General features: G+C 41.1%; 3 protein-coding genes across 6 annotated transcripts; 1 reads left to right on the forward strand and 2 right to left on the reverse strand.

The window, feature by feature from the left end:
• The first annotated feature begins 259 nt into the window (after nt 1-259).
• LOC145696568 (cyclin-dependent kinase 17-like) lies at nt 260-5,850 on the forward strand. 2 transcript variants are annotated; one of them, XM_081773630.1, is made up of 10 exons: nt 260-297; nt 4,227-4,358; nt 4,401-4,572; nt 4,612-4,740; nt 4,787-4,918; nt 4,970-5,114; nt 5,221-5,379; nt 5,422-5,509; nt 5,553-5,643; nt 5,694-5,850. In XM_081773630.1, exons 1-10 carry the CDS (start codon nt 262-264, stop codon nt 5,792-5,794), a joined length of 1,185 nt encoding a protein of 394 aa, XP_081629756.1. In that variant the 5' UTR covers nt 260-261; the 3' UTR covers nt 5,795-5,850. The 2 variants fall into 2 exon arrangements, with proteins under 2 accessions (XP_081629756.1, XP_081629757.1); XM_081773631.1 differs by lacking the exon at nt 260-297 and adding an exon at nt 453-539.
• Nucleotides 5,851-7,523: 1,673 nt separating this feature from the next.
• Nucleotides 7,524-10,669, reverse strand: LOC145699089 (Na(+)/citrate cotransporter-like). 3 transcript variants are annotated; one of them, XM_081776338.1, is made up of 10 exons: nt 10,582-10,669; nt 10,147-10,292; nt 9,799-9,950; nt 9,536-9,728; nt 9,334-9,489; nt 9,037-9,186; nt 8,768-8,992; nt 8,321-8,722; nt 8,006-8,275; nt 7,524-7,960 (listed from the first exon to the last, which is right to left on the reverse strand). In XM_081776338.1, the coding sequence occupies exons 2-10, from the start codon at nt 10,202-10,204 to the stop codon at nt 7,749-7,751; spliced, it is 1,818 nt and encodes a 605-aa protein (XP_081632464.1). In that variant the 5' UTR covers nt 10,205-10,292; nt 10,582-10,669; the 3' UTR covers nt 7,524-7,748. The 3 variants fall into 3 exon arrangements, with proteins under 3 accessions (XP_081632464.1, XP_081632463.1, XP_081632465.1); XM_081776337.1 differs by lacking the exon at nt 10,582-10,669 and adding an exon at nt 10,437-10,553; XM_081776339.1 differs by lacking the exon at nt 10,582-10,669 and having other exon boundaries at nt 9,799-9,956; nt 10,153-10,371.
• A 108-nt stretch (nt 10,670-10,777) lies between these two features.
• LOC145700502 (uncharacterized) lies at nt 10,778-13,016 on the reverse strand. Its single transcript, XM_081777775.1, has 9 exons — nt 12,760-13,016; nt 12,539-12,714; nt 12,363-12,496; nt 11,981-12,134; nt 11,787-11,936; nt 11,630-11,741; nt 11,384-11,583; nt 11,193-11,339; nt 10,778-11,021 (listed from the first exon to the last, which is right to left on the reverse strand). Coding segments are annotated over exons 1-9 (1,281 nt in total). The 5' UTR covers nt 12,966-13,016; the 3' UTR covers nt 10,778-11,019.
• Nucleotides 13,017-17,821: the final 4,805 nt, after the last annotated feature.

Consider the following 17,821-nt stretch of genomic DNA (forward strand, 5'->3'; position numbering starts at 1 on the left):
GATTGCATTTCGCTGATAAAGTCGAAAGTGACAAAAGAATAATTCAGAAGATGACAGCGATGAAGATATTCCCAATCGAACTCATCCAGGAAAAGCATATGGAAATACGAAACAATTCAAATTATATCGGTAAAGCCAAAAAGGCATTTTGACTTTATCGTCTTATGTTTGATTTAACCCCCGACCCAAGCGGGGAATTATACGATTTGCGGGTCTAAATAATGAATGCAATGCACATTGAATATGCCTGTATCAGTTCAAATGCGGCAACGACCAGCGCGGCGGGCAGGAGATGCTGTAAGTAGCCTGAGCGGGATAATATACTGAATGAGTAGATAACTATATAACACCCTTTGAATAAAGTCGATGGAGTATCGACTCTCTCTTTACTAGTCTGCACATAGAAAAGTAGAAAGTAGAAAATCAAAATGGCACGGCGCGTTTTAATACAGAGAAAACGGGAGAGCGTTTTGAAGCAGCAAGAGCTGCTGATTGAAAACGAGATTGATGAAGAAATGCCTGATGGATTAGAAGCGCCGGTAATAATTATTTTATCCCCTAAGCGGTAATTTTACATCCCTAATATAGCCTTTCTACTAGGCCGTAACTTAGGGTACCTCAGGGTTAGGGTTAGGGTTAGGGTTAAGGTTTTTTGTAGCCTTTCTGCTGATATCTTGGATTTAATAGCATCCTGTGTAGAAACCTGAGTCAGGGTCCTCCAGAACATCATAGATAGATTAAGGTAAATCTCTTTGGTGATCCTGACTCAGGTTTCTACACAGGATGCTATTGAACCCACGATATCAGCAAAAAAGCTTCAAAAAGCCTTAACCCTAACCCTAACCTTAACCCTAAGGTACCTTAAGTTTCATTCATTTGTTTAATATGGAGTCGAAAAAAACAGTGCTCAATTATTCTGTTACGTAATCGCGGTGTGTACTAACAGGGGCGACATTGACTGCTGCTTCTGGGGGTTGTTTGAACTGTCCCGTTGGAACACGTTTTTGGTTTTGTGGCAATTAAGAGATCAGTTGGGCACTAGATGGCGTTAGTGAGGTGGCCATCTCGTCAAATATTAATCTTCTTCATGTCGTCTTCTGAGCATAAACGGCGCGTTAGTTGCCCGGCTGGACGAAGTAGCGCAGTTTTGCACCTGAGATTTACAGTGCATTACAAACAGTTTGAACTGTCGTTTCGTCCATTTCGTGCCATGCGCCGCTTCTCTTCTAGCCACTGCTGAAAGAAGCGCAGTAAAGATTCAAATCGATTGACAAAAAAACACAGAGAATTACTTCTCCACTTGGGAAACAAGCAAAACCAAATATTACAAATACTAAAAAGAGATAAAAAAAAAAGAGAGGAGGTCCAACGCGAAGACTTTGAATGGGAACATAGACGACGAAAAGAAATAAAGAAAAACGGAAACAAAAATGTTTAAGGAATCGTTGAAGTAGAGAAAACCAAGGGAATTAATGACAAAAAATAGGCTTGAATTTGATGATTTCTCACTCTTTTTTCCTAGGAATCGGGTCGATAGTTCATTTTTGAATTCTCCTTGAGAGGGAAGCTTAATTAAATATTAGTTTAATATCTTCAAATTTGCCGATTTCGTCACTTCTTTTTTTTTCAATAAAAACAAACAATTCTTCTTCAAAAATACTTATGTTACATCAGTCAATTCTAATTTCAATTGAAATTTCTTACAAAAAAAAGAAAATGAACTCAAGATTGATCCGCTTCGGAAGTGGTCTTTTACCAGCGGTCATAAGAATATAAGAGAGTCCGATAAATATAACCCAGAGTGCGATATTTCAATATTTAACTTCCTGAATCTGACCGCAAGATTCTGCTCAAAGGCCAAATTTCTTGCTCAGCATTTTTTCGGCGTACTCGAGGTGCTCAACCATCAAACGAGTTTACGTTATTTACGCGCAGCAGCGTAAAACCGCTTTTGATTTTGATCTCCATCTGCGTCAAAGCTTCTTTTGTGTGCCCAAACCCTCGTCATTTTTGAGCGGGCAATGAACTCGATAATGAGACGTAATAATGAGGCTTGTATTTCTCTGCCAAATGCGTTTCATTCGACATTTGCCACTTCCTCATCGCCAGATTTGAACGTAATTATGACAGCTTTAAAGCAAGTCAATTTGTCCTTGTCTCATGACTGTAGTTGATTGAGCCTGTGGGAATGCTCTGTCGCCTCAGGTGCGAGAAGGTACAAGCAAAACTTTCATCTCGATTAATGAATAAACGCCAAGGCTAATATTTATTTGTGGCGCCGTAAATCCGAAACTGCATTACGATTTACAGTTTCACGCTCTGACAGTTTACGTCTAAACATTATTCACCCGCAAACACGTTCTGCTTTAGTTTTCTTTTTCGCGTTTTATTAGCATGCGACTTTGAGCATCTCTTCTCAATCATGGTCACTACAAGAGACAAAATCTATCGAAGCAAGAGTATTTCCAATTCGCCGAATTCTTTCGCCAGAGCTGGATTTATTCCTCGGGGAGAGTTCAAAAATTATTTTCTGAAATAATCCATTTAATCAATTAATAAAATAGCTTCCACATATTAGCGGGCTAATAATCTGGGCTCGGCAACATGTGTAGAAAGCCTGAGTCAGGGTCTAAAAGAACTGAAATGAAAAGCCGCGCAGCGGCTTTTAAGAACGAAGCCGCGAAGCGGCTTCGCTAGAATTTTGATAGGTTGCAACGATAATATTAGCAAAGCCGCTTCGTAAACCTATCGTTGCAACCTATCAAAATTCTAGCGAAGCCGCTTCGCGGCTTCGTTCTTAAGCCGCTGCGCGGCTTTTCATTTCAGTTCTTTAAGACCCTGACTCAGGCTTTCTACTCAGGTTGCCGAGCCTAGCTAATAATTTCTTGAGGTCTATTTTGACGAATTCAATATTCCACTCAGAAATACCAGAAATATTTGTTAATTAAATTGGGGGCCCCTAATGTATTTGATAAAAAGCAATAATATCCTGATAGCGATCATAAAGCAGGCAATTACTTTCTCCTCAAGAGAAAGAGGAGTCTGAAAACTAATTAAAAAGGTTATCGTTATAACCGAGTTATCGCCTCATAGTTGAATTTTACATCTTCTGAGTGTGACAAAATTGAAGAAAATGAATTTATTAAACGCAAATAGTAGAACTCAATTTTTGTCATTCATTGCCCGAACTGAGTCCCCTTTAATCAACGATGATGAGTCTGGTCGCCGAGCGAGTCTGCCCAACAATGTTCTTCCAGAGAATTTTCTTTTGCGCCAGAAACCAATTCTTCCTCCAACAATCGAGGATGAAACTAGGAATCGTGTTTTCTCCTGTCTATTTTTTCCTTCGACAATCTTTGTCCAAAACCTGAGTCAGGATTTCAAAAACAGATTGAATTGGTAATTTTGGGGAAGCCGCTTTGCGGCTTCGTTTTAAAAAGCCGCGTAGCGGCTTTACATTAGAGCTCTTTCAAAATCTGACTCAGGTTTGCGACACAGGTTTTCGAGCTTACCTCACTACTGGGAGATACCAGTAGCTCAATGCTTGACAATCAGAAATTACTAAAAATCAAGCACCGAATCGTTCCCTTGTTCAATATCCACCTGCTATGTTCTTTTAACGAGATAGCTAGTGCAAGTATTTTAATATTCGAAAATGGTAGAGGGCTGCAAAAATTATGCGAGAATAGTGAGTAGTTACCAATCAGCAGAAGAAGCTCTTTATGAGCGACTTAAAAATTAGCCTGTCAATCCACCGATCGAAAATAAGTTATCGCCAATAATTCGACCAGTAGCTACAAACAAAAATAATAAATAAATATTCAAAAGTTTCCCTGGCAAATATTTGAATCTGAGAATTGATAATTTTTCGCGCGATAAGGCGCACTTGTCGTCTCCTGTCTGAATCCAGCTTTCCTTCATTTGTCAAATCGCGATTTCTTTCTCCCTAAAACCCGAGCGTTATGGCATTTACCAAAATTAGAAAAAGAACGGACGCTCCGAAATCGATCTCGAGGGCAACATTCGTATTGCTCCCCCAAATCGTGTTCGAAGAATTGAATTTAAGGATTAGTACATTTTCATGAAAACATTCAAAAGTAATATAATGGCGCAAAAGAGCCGTCTCCTGAGAGAACTCCTCCACAAACAAGTCGAGTATGGTTTTTTCTTGCGTTATCTACTCATTCAGTAAATAAAGAATCGAAAAAATAACGCAATTTTTTCAGCAAGAAATAAAGAAACGGCTGTCACTTCCGAACGGAATCCAACTTCCGAACGAGTTCCTGGCTCGCTTCTCAAATTTGGAGAATAATTTCGGCGGTCAGAATCTCACCCGCCAGCGAAGGAGAAGCTCTTTGGTAAAACATCTTTATATTGGCAATTTCTAGTCGAATTTCTAGTCTGAAATTGGCTTTGGCAAGCTCGAAAGCTACACAAAGCTCGACAAGCTTGGCGAGGGAACTTACGCTACTGTCTATCGAGGGAAATCAAAGTTGACGGATAAAATCGTGGCGCTGAAAGAAATCCGGCTTGAGTACGAAGAAGGTGCGCCCTGCACTGCCATTAGAGAAGGTAGGCCGAAAAGAAACGCCGGTTTCTGACCCTGTTCAGTTTCATTATTGCGAGATTTGAAACAAGCCAACATCGTCACACTCCACGACATCATCCACACGCCAAAATCACTCACGCTCGTCTTTGAATATTTAGAGCGAGACTTGAAAACGTACATGGACGATATGGGTAATTTCCATCCCTTCCATTCATCCAAAATCATCTTGGTCTTTAGTTGGTGTGAAACTGGCGATGAACAATGTTAGAATATTCCTATTTCAATTGCTTCGAGGGTTAACTTACTGTCACAGAAGAAGGATTCTTCATAGAGACTTGAAACCGCAAAATCTGCTTATAAACAATCAAGGTACTGTATTTGCTTACTCCATCCGAGACCGTGTTTGATCTCGCGTTCAAGGTGAACTGAAACTAGCAGATTTTGGCCTCGCCCGAGCAAAAAGTCTTCCAACAAAAACGTACTCCAACGAAGTTGTGACATTGTGGTACAGGCCTCCAGATGTCCTACTGGGGTCGACCGAGTACACAACGAATATTGATATGTGGTAAGAATAAATGTGTCCGACTTGTCAACAGCCGACAGTCTGTTTGAATAGCTCGTTCTCATTTGAGCTGACTGGAGGTAAATTGGAAGTGCAATTTATTTTTCAGGGGCGTCGGGTGTATATTTTATGAAATGGTAACTGGCCGAGCTCTCTTCCAGGGACAAAATGTCAAGGAGCAGCTTCAAGTCATCTTCAAGAAGCGGGGTACGCCGACTGAAGATTCGTGGCCGGGCATCTCGCAGAATAGTACTTTCGATTCCTATAAGTAAGTCAGCTCGCAAAAGCTGTCGTTTATTTCCTCTTTCAGGTTCAAAAAATATTCGATGGATAAGCTAACAAATACATGCCCGAGGCTAGATACCTATGGGCGCCAGTTGCTTGACGCATTCTTAGAGGTACCCTTATTTCTCGCTTTTTGAATCCCTAAACCCGATTCAGTACGATATTTCGAAACGAATATCGGCCAAAGATGCGTTGCATCACGAGACCTTCCGACCCTTCGGCGAAAATGTGTATAAATTAAAAGATGGTAAGTTCGCTTATCTTATTCTCTTCCTTGATTTCAACATGATATTTCAGAGGAATCTATCTTCGACTGTGCAGATATTCATCTGACGCCGAACCCGGGAGCCTCGCGCTCTGGGAACTCAAAAGGACGACGGCAAAGTATGCTTTTCTAATTTACAATTGTTCTGTTCTTCCGTTTCTATGTCTATTTGAAAATATACAAATCCGAAAACACTTAAACACCAGCTGACCTTTATTCTTCGAATCAATGAGAGTGTCTTAAAAAGTAGCAGATTTAGAAATATAAAACTCTATGAATATCCTCTTATGGTTACGGTAGTTGACTTAAAGCCGATAATGAGACAACCACGAGAAAAATCAATCTGGGCTGAGTATATTTCAATTTCAGTGCTTCTATAAAATAGATAATATGGTTGAAACCTGCCACTTTCAAACCTGTGTCTGCACTTATCGCGAGCAGAAGGAACGAAGGAGTGTGTTTTTATAAAGAGACAGTACCGTAAAAACCGAAGAGAAAGGGTTTGAACGTATTTCTATTGATCAAAAAATCCCTGTCTTTTTTTATAATGGAGAAATCAATTTCGTTATTACCGCAATAATTAAAGCTAAAAGCTTATTAAAAAGTCTGCAATGTTAGCCTTTCAATTTAATTTTGGAGAAAAATTGTTTAATGGTAGATCAAGAGAAAACCTCATATTAAAAAATAAGTTTCTGAAGGCATAAAAATTTTATCTGAAAGCTACTGACAAAAAGGTAAACAACTTTGACAAAGGAGACATCCCTTATCTGTCGAGATTTAGACAGGGAGAAGTCTTACCGTCAGTGAAGGTCTGCCTAGTTTTGAAAAAATATAAGACCGTTTCAATTTTGTTATGAAACTGTATTTAAAATGTTCCAAGCGTAATAGTGTCGTCGGACTATAAAATTGGTTCCGTGGCGGTCTGAAAAAGACAGCACGATGCTCTAGCGTTAATATTTAAATTTGAATCTGCGAGCGACATGGGTTCCCCATCCATGATGAGTCCCAACATTTGCACAATCAAGGAAAACTATCAGAACACTATTTAGAGCAGAAATCTTGAACATACGACGACACGTGACAGAGATTCATTTCTAATGGACGGCTTTCTGGATATTTTCAAAAAAGTAGAGACAGACAAAGAATACAGTAATTGGTTCTTTCTGGTTCTATGGGTAAGTTCTTGTTTTTCATTTACATGCGACAAATTGATCGCTCTTCTTGTATTCTTCTTTTCAAAGAGCTATTTTCACTCATTTCTAGTGCGGTCAAAAATTTTACTCCAAGAATTTTATGACAGAAAATTTTAAAAACATAAATAGTGAAGTGAACAAAGCTTCGAAAATCGTCAAGTAAAATGAGGTAGATAAGTCGACTTTTAAACAAAATAATGAAATAGTCTGGAAGTCAGTCGGATAAATGACAAGAACCACATATCCAAACTAAGAGAGCCCTTGGGTACTACAGAGTGCTCTCAAAGTAGAACATTCCAAATCCAAGAGAAGTTTCCTCATGAACCGTTTCCAAAAACAAGCACCTAATGTCTTATTCTTGATTGAAACAGCGATGTATTTTCAGTTCGCTGTAATGATGACAGTAATAACGGTCTGTTTCTGGCGTATTTGTTGCTTTGTGCTTATCCTGACACCACCACCGACCGCTTATCCTTCTCCGGAAATCATTGCCCCGCCAAGACATCACTCACTTCCCGCTCGGTTTTCTTCAAAGAGAAACAAGTGGACCTCCGATTCAAGAAGAATATCAATCGTGTAACTTGTATCTACTGTTCAACTTTCTGCACTCAACATTCCTCTACATTCTTGTTAGAAAAAATACACACTTCAATGCGAGTTAAATTTGACCATGTTTCCGTTATTTATTAAATATTGAACTCAAACGATATCTTTTTAGTTGAACAGTCGATAAACGGTCACTTGAGTACCTGTAACGCCGGACAGACAGAGATATAATGTCACATATTTAGTAAATATTAATAGGGAGAGGGAGGAAGATTTAGTACATTATACAGTAATCTAGATGTATATTCGAGTGCTTCTCGAGACGCAAAGTGTCGATTTCGCGGTAAACTAAGAGCTCACTGAAATATTACCGAGGTTGATAGATTGCATGCAAATTTGCGTTAACGCGTCCCCTTCAATCAGATATTCAGGACATGGGTTGTACGCATCGAAAGTTGTTGGCAAACCACCGAATAATAGAATAGCCACGGAAGACAAGAACGCGCCGATCAGGGACAGCGGAAGGCCAACCTTGACCATGTCCAGCATTGACAGATATCCTAAGAATAAAATATGACTCTCATTTAGCTCGCTGTTTTGTTTACCATATTCAAAGACAACAGCGTTCGGAGGAGTCGAGACGGGCAGCGAGAAAGCAAAAGAGACAGCGGCCGTGCTTGGAATCAAAATAAACATCGGATTGATGTTCAGATTCTCGGCCATGTCGCAGAGGATCGACGCGAAGATGGTCATGGTCGATGAGTTGGAGGTCACTTGAGACATGAGGTTAATCGTCAGGCAACAAACGAGCACCATCAGATAGGATGGAAGACCCTTCAGCGCTTGCATTTTTAACCCAACAAATTTGCCAAGTCCTACAGTATTAGTATTAAAACTAAGTATTCGAGGGTGAGAATAACCTGAGGAAGTGATCCCAGAGGCCATGGCGAAACCGCCGCCGAGGAGAAAAATAACTCCCCAGGACATTTTCGAAGCCATTTGCTTCCAAGTGACGAGCGGTTTTGAGATTATGAATTTGCCATTTTCGTCGCGTTGGAAAGGTTTTTCAGCGGGCAGCAAGAAGAGCAAGAATGCGACGAAAAGGGCCGCGGAAGCGTCGCTTGGATAGCCAGATTTGAAAAATTGGGACCAGCCAGTTCCAGGTCCACCAGGCGCACGAGTTAGCCAAAGAGTTAGGAGCAAGAAGAAGCATTTGATGATCATTTTTTCGGCAAAGGTGACCTCTCCAAGCGCAGCATATTGGTCCTTGATAATTTTCGACGTCTCCCTTGCTTGTTTTTCTTGATCGACCTTGTGCGACTCTGAAAGATCGGGCTTATGACCTTTTCAAAGTGTTTTTGAAATACCGCTGTCTCGCAAAAAGACAAAGACAAGGACCACCCAGGTAATAATCGTCATAAGAACAGATAAGGGAGTGGCGAACGAGGCCCAATTGACGAAGTTGACAGAAAATTTGTAACGCTCGTCTGCTGCCTGCGCGGCGATAAGGTTGGGACCAGTGCCAGTCAGCATTCCAACCCCGCCAATTGATGCGCAGTAAGCGATTCCGAGCATAAGGGCCTTGCACAATCCTTGAAAATTCATCTTAATTTTGAGTACTGAACACAATTCTTACCTAGAAGCATTCGCTTTTTAATTACTGTCTCTTCTGTGCCACTTGGTACAATCTTCGCTTTCTCCTGGATCAAATTTGAGGTTTCACCTTGATCCGAGGGTTCTTTTGAGGAATCATCTTCAATCGCATCTTCTAACTGGTCGAGAACAGCTTGAAATTAAAATTTGAGCCCTTTTTAATGGAACATCGAAACTCTTGAATATTCACAAATTCTATCTCAAAGTTGATTCAAACCGCTTATCCTTTGCAAATTTAATTTGATTGGCGCCTTTTTGATTGAACTGCTCGGTTTCATACCTTTTGCGATCGGCACCATCATCGCGGTCGTGGCGACATTTGACATCCACATGGAAATGAAGCTCGTTGTCGCCATGAAACCGGCGAGGAGGTAAGATGGCTTGCTTCCAACTTTCGTAAGAACCCATAACGCAATTCGTTTGTGAAGATTCCAGACTAAAGATAAACATTCATAATCAAAAGAGTAAATCTAGCTAGCAACCTTCGATAGATATAGCAAGAGTGAGGCCTCCCAGAAAGAGCACAATGACATCCTTAAAATACGAAGCGCAGATTTTTTTCGCAGGGACGATCCCAAGGAGTGGGTAAGCAAAAAGCGGAATCAAGGCGGTAGCACTGAGGGGAGCTGCTTCGAAGCACCAAAAAACAACCATGACGGCGACGACATACGCGCACTGAAAGTTCAAGTTGACGCCAGAGAAAACAAGGGCCGGTCAATTAGACTCAATTGTCAAATTGAAATACCTTGAACATAACGGGCTGCGGAGGAATGTCCACCCCATTGTTGTTGGCGTCACCAAACACGGAGGAACAAGCTTCCTGTCCGAACAGCTCACAATAGAGTTCTTCTCCCAGCGCGTCTTTTTCATTTGCGAATAGTAAGGGCATAAACAGAAGTGGTGCTTTTTGGAGGCTTTATTTTTGGCAAAAGATTCTAGGGTTGTTAATTGAATTATGAAGAAACCGGGAATATAATATTTTAAAAGCTTTAATATTCATTTCTACCGATGAGATCGGGTTCAATTATGAATTATAATCATCATCTTGGTATTATCTCTACTGGGTTGTGGACACCACTTGAATCGATAAAAGCCTTTCCTAGTAAAACCACGAGACTGCTTTTGTAGGCGAGGAGGAATTCCTTGATCATGATTCTCCTTCTCGATTTGATGGCTATTTGTAATTGTATTTCTCTGATTTGCCTTTGGTTCTGGCTTGATTTCGTTTGGCGGCTGATACTAATAAATTAATCTTTCGAGGAAAAAAGGGGGCAAGATATTTTAAATCGTGACGGGTCGGGTTTGAACTCCCTGGGGAACTGATCACTCGGCTTTTCCCGAACAAAACAAAAGCGCGTAGTATTCTGTAGTATTCTGACTCACAGGAGCTAAAGAACGAGAACGAGCGACATCACTCGACCAGATCTGACGCAATTTTGCGACGAGGAAAAAGAAAACGTCGCATGTTCTAACTGTGACGATTTTCAAAGGATGTTTCGAAAGGGATCTCTTTGGGAATGTACTGTACCTTGACTGAATCTGTAGTCGTAAATTCCAAGGCTGAAGTAACTTGAACTCTCTCTTTTTATATTGAGCAGGCACTTGACCTGCGCTGATTAATGTCTAATTGTCAGAATACACAATAATGTATCCTCGACAAACTATTTTTTATGATAAGCTGGTTCAAACTGGCCCCAAATGCAATTTCAAAACGTGAATTTTTGATTTTAATGAATAAAAAATTTATTTTTTTTTCATGTGTGGCAGATTTAAAGATGTACCGCTACAGATACAAAATAAGGAGATAAACATGTGTCAGTAATGAAATATCTGTAATTATCCATCCGTGGGAGAGTGTCGCAAATATTCAGGGTGGGTTCTTTCTTTCGAAAAATGATCTCGATGATTTCAGTAGCGTGGAGGAGCTTTAGACTTTCACGGTGAAGGTCACCGATTTCGAGTCTAATTGTAGGGTCACAACAGTATTCTAGCACTGCTGATTCAAGAATTAGAGTGGTCTAAAAGGGAGGACTCTCGGGAGGATAATATTTTCTGGGCTGTGGACTCCCTCTCCTTCTCCCTACCCAAAGATTGCCCCTACCCTAGATCGTGCAGGTTTTTTGTGACCCTTTCCTTCAGAGGCGACTCCAGTAATAGCAGGCAACAAAATCGAGGGGTGAATCTCACCGACTAATTCCTGTCGAACACGGGGCTTCTTCGTCGGGTACTCGTTTCTCCACTGATAGGGCAACTTTCGCGGAAGCTCCATTATACGGTACGGGCTCACTGAGATTCTGGATTACGGAAGAATAGGAAGAATGATCTCTTACCGCTTATTTTCTCTCCGTCCAGTTCCCGGCCATTGTATTTGGTAATTGCGGCCATCGCTGCTGCTCGTTTCACAAACGTCACAATCGCTTCTCCACTGGTCTGGAGTCGCGCGTCTCGCACAGCTCCGATTGCGCAGAAGAGATCGACTAAATCCGATTCCGAGACAGACGAGTTCAGATTCTCCACTTGCAGTCGGTATCTATCAAATCAACTTTTACATTCTAGCACTAAAAATCACGATTTACCCTTCAATCGGCGAATGGGAATCTTCATCAGAGTCATGTTCGTCCTTCGCCGCAGATTTCCCCCGCTCTCCTGGCCGTCGAATAGGCACAAATGCCTCTTCCTCCTCGCTTTCTACAATTTGAAATATAGCCTGCATCAATTTCCAATTGAAAATACCTTCTTTGGTCGTTTTCTCCTTTCTGCTTCGCTTTTTGGGCGAAGGTTCGGCGTCCGAAGAATCCGAATCCATCTCAGCGACTTTCTTTCGACTCGCTCTCTTTCTCGATTCTAGCGCTGATCGTGCTTTCTTCTTCGTCTCCAAAACATCTAAGAAAACAGCTCAAAACGGGGAAACTACAGTTATGGCACACCATTCAAAGCACTCTTGTACAAGGCACGGTCTTCCTTCTTCTTTGCGGAGATCTTTCGCTTCGGCCGTTCGATTTCTTCAGATTCAGAAGAGTCCGAATCAGAAGAATTGCGATTTGGCACAGTTCGTTTCAGGCTACCCCATTTTCTGTTTCCCTAAAAGGCAAATTTAGCGGAGATTCACTCGTTGTTTAATTGGGCAAATAAACCTGTGTAGAAAACCTGAGTCAGGGTCCTGAAAGAGCTCAGCTAAAAAGCCCCGTAGCAGCTTTTTTAACGAAGCCGCTTCGCGGCTTTCTAATTGAGAATCAACTAAAGATCTTTCAGGACCCTGAGTCAGGTTTCTATACAGGTTACCGAGCCCAGGTTAGTTTGAAAGCTTACAGATGACACATTGTCATTGGAAATTCTTCTTTTGAGAGAAACATTGTTGAGGTCGATTCCGAGGAGGCCGCTGGAATCGTTCTTCACCGACAGTTTGAAATTTTCCAAGTTCGACTTGGAGAAAACAGCATTTTCTAAAAAAACAAATCAATTTTAAATCTTTGAAAAGCCGGTACTTTTCCGTGCTGGAGGATCGATCTCGTCACATCGCATTCCACCGGTGGAAACTCGGCGACCAGATGATCCGCTTCCAAGGCGGCTTTTCAAATCTCCACTGCTCGAGTTGTTTCTTTTTACCACTTGGACGATGCTGCCGGATTTGAGGCTCAATTGGGTTGGGTTCTTTTTAGTTCTGAAAAAATATTGTTTTGAAAAGTCTTTTGGCAATGAAACGTACATTTGTGTTTTGGAAACACGAGAAGTTGGTGTTGTTTTTCCTCCACCAAGATAGCCATTGATGAAATTGGCACCGAAAGCGCCTCCCGCCGGGCGAGAAGAAGGCTTAGTCGAGACGGATCTGTCGGATTCTGGAGCACGATCGTCGTGTTCCGAGGAGCGGTTGTTTTTCACGACTCCGCCGAGGCGAGATTTTACTGAGACCATTTCGATTTTCGATCAATCTTGAATGGACAATCGTTATTTTTCAATTTTCAAACGAGGATGGCACCAAAGAATTCGAATTCGACTCGGATTCGCGAAAGTGGCTATCTAGAAATATTAGAGGAGAAATTTACATAAAGCTCTCAAATGAACGAAGAAAATAGAAGAAGACGGAAGAAGGAATTTCTTGAACTTGAAAATTTAAATTCTCTGCGAAAAGGCGTTTACAGAAAATTGCTGGACAACTCATTCTTTACCAGCGCGCTTATTGGCCCGCAGCCTGAAGCGCTTCTTTTTGAATTTACTGCTCTTCAAAAGTGGGCCTCTCGGATTTCGCAAATTTACGCTCCTTTCATCATGGCGATTATTTCCAAGATTATCCCATTAGCATACGAGGAGAATATTTTCAGACTAAATAAATCAATCCGATTGTGACTGGAGAATCTCAACTGGGAAAAGAACATCGATTAGAGTGCATTCGTTACAGTAATCTATTTTATATTCTTGACAGTTGAAGAGTATATGCAGTAGCCATGAGATACCACGTGTTTAGCCTCATGTTTCTTGTAGTTTCATTCACCATCTTCATTTTCACACCGTTTTCATTGTAAGCATGAGTTTGAGTTCGACTACAGTAATCATAATTGTGGATCTTCTCGGCGATTTCGAAGTACGGCTGCGTTTGTCTGATACGAAGCACTGACTCCCATGACTGCTCGAACGCGGTGTTTTGAAGGACATATTCTCCATTTTCTATTCTGTCAATCGTCAACTGGTGGAAAACGACTTCACCGTCAGGCAACAAGCACACGCCAGTGGCAGTTACGGGCCGTTCGAAAACGAAATTTTCATTCAAATAAACTTCATTGAATTCACATATGGATTTGTCTGGCTTTGGTGCATCTTCGAAGCCGAGCATTCTGATAATTTCCCATCCAGACTCCATCAAATACGTTTTCTGGCAAACCCGTTTGAGTAACAATTCGATTTGGTTCTTTTGATTCTCATTTTCTTTCGCTCTTTTACATCATCGCTGGTCGGGTTAAGGCACAAGCCGACCATACTTCTTGGGTAAATAATCATAACCAAGACAGCCAGAATGTGCTCAACAGAGTGAGATCGATGCAGATCGACAAAACCAAGATCATTTTTCATCGCGTATCGTATCAAAACCGTCACTGATATCGGAACACAGAGATTACTGTATTTCTGATCGAGGATATTTTGAGTGAGATTTTCCATGTCGATATTCACACATTTTGTCATGCTTTGTTTAATATCAGCCAGTTGACAAGACTTTGTGAGGGCTGAATCATCTAAGCAAAAATCAGAGCTTGCATCATCAAGACTTATGATGTCTGTGAGCTTTCCAATGCACTTGTAGAAATAATTAGCTAAATCTTCAGTATCGTGATTAACAACAGTTTCCTCTAAGATGCTTGCTCCGAAGTCCTTCGAAAAGAGTTATTTCGATTTGAATTTGAGGAAAATCAGGAATACCTTCATGATTTCATTGATTCGATCCCGTTCATCCTCATTTATTGGTTTATAAAGCAGTGTCCATGCGGTTTTCCATTCACAGACGAAAAAATATGCAACAGCTTGGACAAATTTCCCTGCATCTCCCCCTGGCGTAAGCTGCCATTGTACTGCAAATCCTGGTGATCCAGCCGCTATAAACTAATATGTAAAAATCTTACACTAAGCCTTACCTAGAGCAACGTTGTGCCTAAATTTTGATCCCTTTCGTGTATATGATATATATACAGTATATCCCATTTGTCGGTAACCGATCCGACCGGTTGTTTCGGTAACTAATCCAAAATCACAAATCCGTGGCTCATCACCAAGAAGTAAAAAGTTCTCGAGCTTTTTGTCATAATGGGCGATACCAATGGAAAACAAGTAGTGAAACCCCTTGACGACTCCTTCAGCGATCCTCATTCGTTCTGATAGAATGAGCCAATTTTCTTTTAACAGAGGTCGGATATCTTGATCACATTTTTCCATGATTGTAAGCCACCCTATGCAATCTTTCTGTTCTCGATCGCAATAATGATAGAGCTCGATGTTTGCAAAGTTGCGAACAACATTGTCGTGAAAGGGGATTTGGTAGTCATTCGCATTCTCTCGATCGATTACTTTTTCGTATTCTAAACCAAGATTTAACAAAATTTATTATTGACAATGTCATTGACCTACCGTTTGACAAATGAATTTTCGAGGTAAACAAATTCTTGCTGAATCTGTTGGTGAATAAAAATGGGTCAAAAACCTGAACCCTAATTGCGTACTCAGTTTCGCCAAACTTTTGCGAAACAATCAATGCTTCTCCGCCTTGAGAGATCTTTCTTCGTTTCAATTTTTCATCAAGAATCCATTTTCCAGTTTCTTCCAACAACTCTGATCTGCCCAAGTAGACATTTTTCAGTGAAGGTTCGGACCTGATAATTTGCCTTTGAAATGCAGTCATGGCAAACTGACCAAGTTCTCTGTCCGCGTAATCATACAGCTTCACCAGATCTCCATCAAATTTACAGTATTGCCAGTGATACGCCCATTCATGATGCTCAAACTCCTGCCTATCAATCGATGCGATCAACCGACATTTCTGACTTCTACTCGTCGTTCTCTCTAGCTTCGAGATAAATCCCGGTAGCCAATCCTCTATTTGCTCTCTTTCCAGCTCAGTCGGTTGTTCGATTTCTGAAGTGTCCGAGTTTCTGGAGTTCTCAGAACTTGAAGAATGGTAGCGCTTATATTTGGAAGTCATCGCTATAGAAAAAAAACTCTTGATTTTTCCCTGAGCGGTTGTTGCGACAGCCGTAATTTTTATGACTCTGATCTATACATTGTGTTCTTGTTGTAGGCAATCAGTGATTGCCGATGACTCTCTACGAGGCCTCCAACCTATTACTCTATCCTTTTTTTTCCTAAAACCGTTTTATCATTCGACACAAAATCAACGCAACAACTTCAGATTGGTCTTCCTTGATTTCTCGGATTCAAAGCAGATCGAATCAACAGATTTTCTTCTGATAATTGACTCAAGAAAACACGAATCGACTCATGATTTTATTCCCAAATTTCAATTATCACAATCAGGCACATCCACTTGATGACCACTCAGATTTACGAAGATCTTTTTTATCTTGCACGAATGTCTCGTTTCTTGCTGCTATTTTGACGATAAACAGGAGCTCTAACGAAAGCAGTACGAAATAAAAACTGCTGGCTCAATGCGCACTTGCAACGTTTTGATAATAAGCACAGGGCGAGGAAGAAAGTAGCGCACTCGACTTGTCGCAGGTAGAGTTTTAGAATGAGACGGCGAACATTTAGCCTCCGGGCTTACTAATCTCACTAGCTTGCTTTCTCGTTTCTTCGTTTGTACTTTATTGGATTACGGTATTCTGATGGATCTACGGTACAATAGCAGAAGATACACTGACAGGCGAATACAGCAACGTACTAAGTACAAGAAGCTAGATGAAGTAAAATCACATTCTCGGGGCAAAATCCTAACCCCCAGGTTTCTCATGCTTATTAGAAAGCTCGTGATCTGAGGAGTCGAATGGTTTGTTTTTTGGGGTCTGAGTCATCGAAAATGACGTCATTCTGGGTGACTGAAGAGGCATATGGGGTAAACCGACCGGGACCTGGAACTTTTAAGTGTGTACACAAAAGTATACTGATTTTGGGCTTATTAAAAAGAGCATCTCGAGATCTATTTGCGGATCTATAAATCTCGGCAAACCAACCGGTTTTCATTTTTTCACCACGTGGTTAGGTGGCTCTAGAATTTTTTTCCCTGGGAATTTTCCAACCCGCAAGTGCTCCGCAAATAGATCTCGAGCTGCTCTTTTAAATGAGCCTAAAATCAGTATACTTTTATTTACAAAATTTAAAGTTACAGGTCCCGGTCGGTTTCAACCAATAACAGGGAACCTATGACGTCATTTGTGATGACTAAGACCCCTTACTTATACCATTCGACTCGCCAGATCACCGGCTTTCAGAAAAGCATAAGAAACATAGGGGTCAGGATTTTGTCCCGAGAATGTCATTTTCATTCATCGCTACTCGTGTAGAAAACACGACCTTCCTTTTATCTTACTTAGAAACAAAACACTCTCCGTCGCCAACGAAAATTAACTGTCAATTAGTAGATCTTCCATTTTGTCGCGACTGTTCTCCAGAAAATGCCAGAGCCAAAAGTGCCTCAATTTCTATTCAAATTATTTCAATTAGAACAAAACACGGGTCTAAATATTTGAATGGGCGTCTTATTCATTCTGTCTCCGGGGCTCTTCCTTTCAAAAAATTCTGAAAATTGGCAAAGAAAACGAAAAGACAAAGGAATGAACTTCGACGGAAGACTATGGCGCGTTTCGTGTGACCCCTATTCACGCTTATTATCCTCCAGGAACAGATGAGCGCAGGCTGTTGCACAAAAGCTTACTGTAATCCGCTGAAGGGCGCCTTTCTTTCCTTCGCTTTTCAGTTTAATCAGATTTCAGATGTACCTCTGGTCTTTTGTAGATTACCTAGTAATAATCTTAATTCGCCGGGCTGGCTTTTTAGACAGTTTAATCAAAAAAATGTTCCTCCCAAGAAAAAAGCCTAGTTGTTTCTGTATTATCTTCGTTAAAGCTTGTCTGGAGCAGGCGTCGTAGAAATCGAATGATGGGAGATAAGACTCCAGTCAAGTAAAATAATTGGTAGGAGTTCTTGATACTCGATCCGGGAGCTAGCGTATCGCTGGCGTACAAGGAACGGGTCGAAAGTGTGGTGGTTTACTTGAATATTGAGCCGGGCTTGGTGTCTCCTCCGCAGGCCTTTCACCAATTCTCGCAAAG

The sequence above is a fragment of the Oikopleura dioica genome, chromosome 2 (assembly GCF_907165135.1).
Source record: "Oikopleura dioica chromosome 2, OKI2018_I68_1.0, whole genome shotgun sequence".
NCBI lineage: Eukaryota > Metazoa > Chordata > Appendicularia > Copelata > Oikopleuridae > Oikopleura > Oikopleura dioica.

What these genes read in the sequence shown, in the direction of transcription:
- LOC145696568 (XM_081773630.1), top strand. Translation starts at nt 262, where the DNA reads ATGCGGCAACGACCAGCGCGGCGGGCAGGAGATGCT. An exon ending in AGCGAAGGAGAAGCTCTTTG is followed by an intron (nt 4,359 to 4,400) that starts GTAAAACATCTT and finishes TCGAATTTCTAG; the next exon opens with TCTGAAATTGGCTTTGGCAA. An exon ending in TCTGCTTATAAACAATCAAG is followed by an intron (nt 4,919 to 4,969) that starts GTACTGTATTTG and finishes CTCGCGTTCAAG; the next exon opens with GTGAACTGAAACTAGCAGAT.
- LOC145699089 (XM_081776338.1), bottom strand. Translation starts at nt 10,204, where the DNA reads ATGATCAAGGAATTCCTCCTCGCCTACAAAAGCAGTCTCGTGGTTTTA. An exon ending in CGCAGCCCGTTATGTTCAAG is followed by an intron (nt 9,729 to 9,798) that starts GTATTTCAATTT and finishes TTGAACTTTCAG; the next exon opens with TGCGCGTATGTCGTCGCCGT. An exon ending in CGCTGTTGTCTTTGAATATG is followed by an intron (nt 7,961 to 8,005) that starts GTAAACAAAACA and finishes TTTTATTCTTAG; the next exon opens with GATATCTGTCAATGCTGGAC.
- LOC145700502 (XM_081777775.1), bottom strand. Translation starts at nt 12,965, where the DNA reads ATGGTCTCAGTAAAATCTCGCCTCGGCGGAGTCGTGAAAAACAACCGC. An exon ending in CGATCCTCCAGCACGGAAAA is followed by an intron (nt 12,497 to 12,538) that starts GTACCGGCTTTT and finishes TTGTTTTTTTAG; the next exon opens with AAAATGCTGTTTTCTCCAAG. An exon ending in GGACGGAGAGAAAATAAGCG is followed by an intron (nt 11,340 to 11,383) that starts GTAAGAGATCAT and finishes CCAGAATCTCAG; the next exon opens with TGAGCCCGTACCGTATAATG.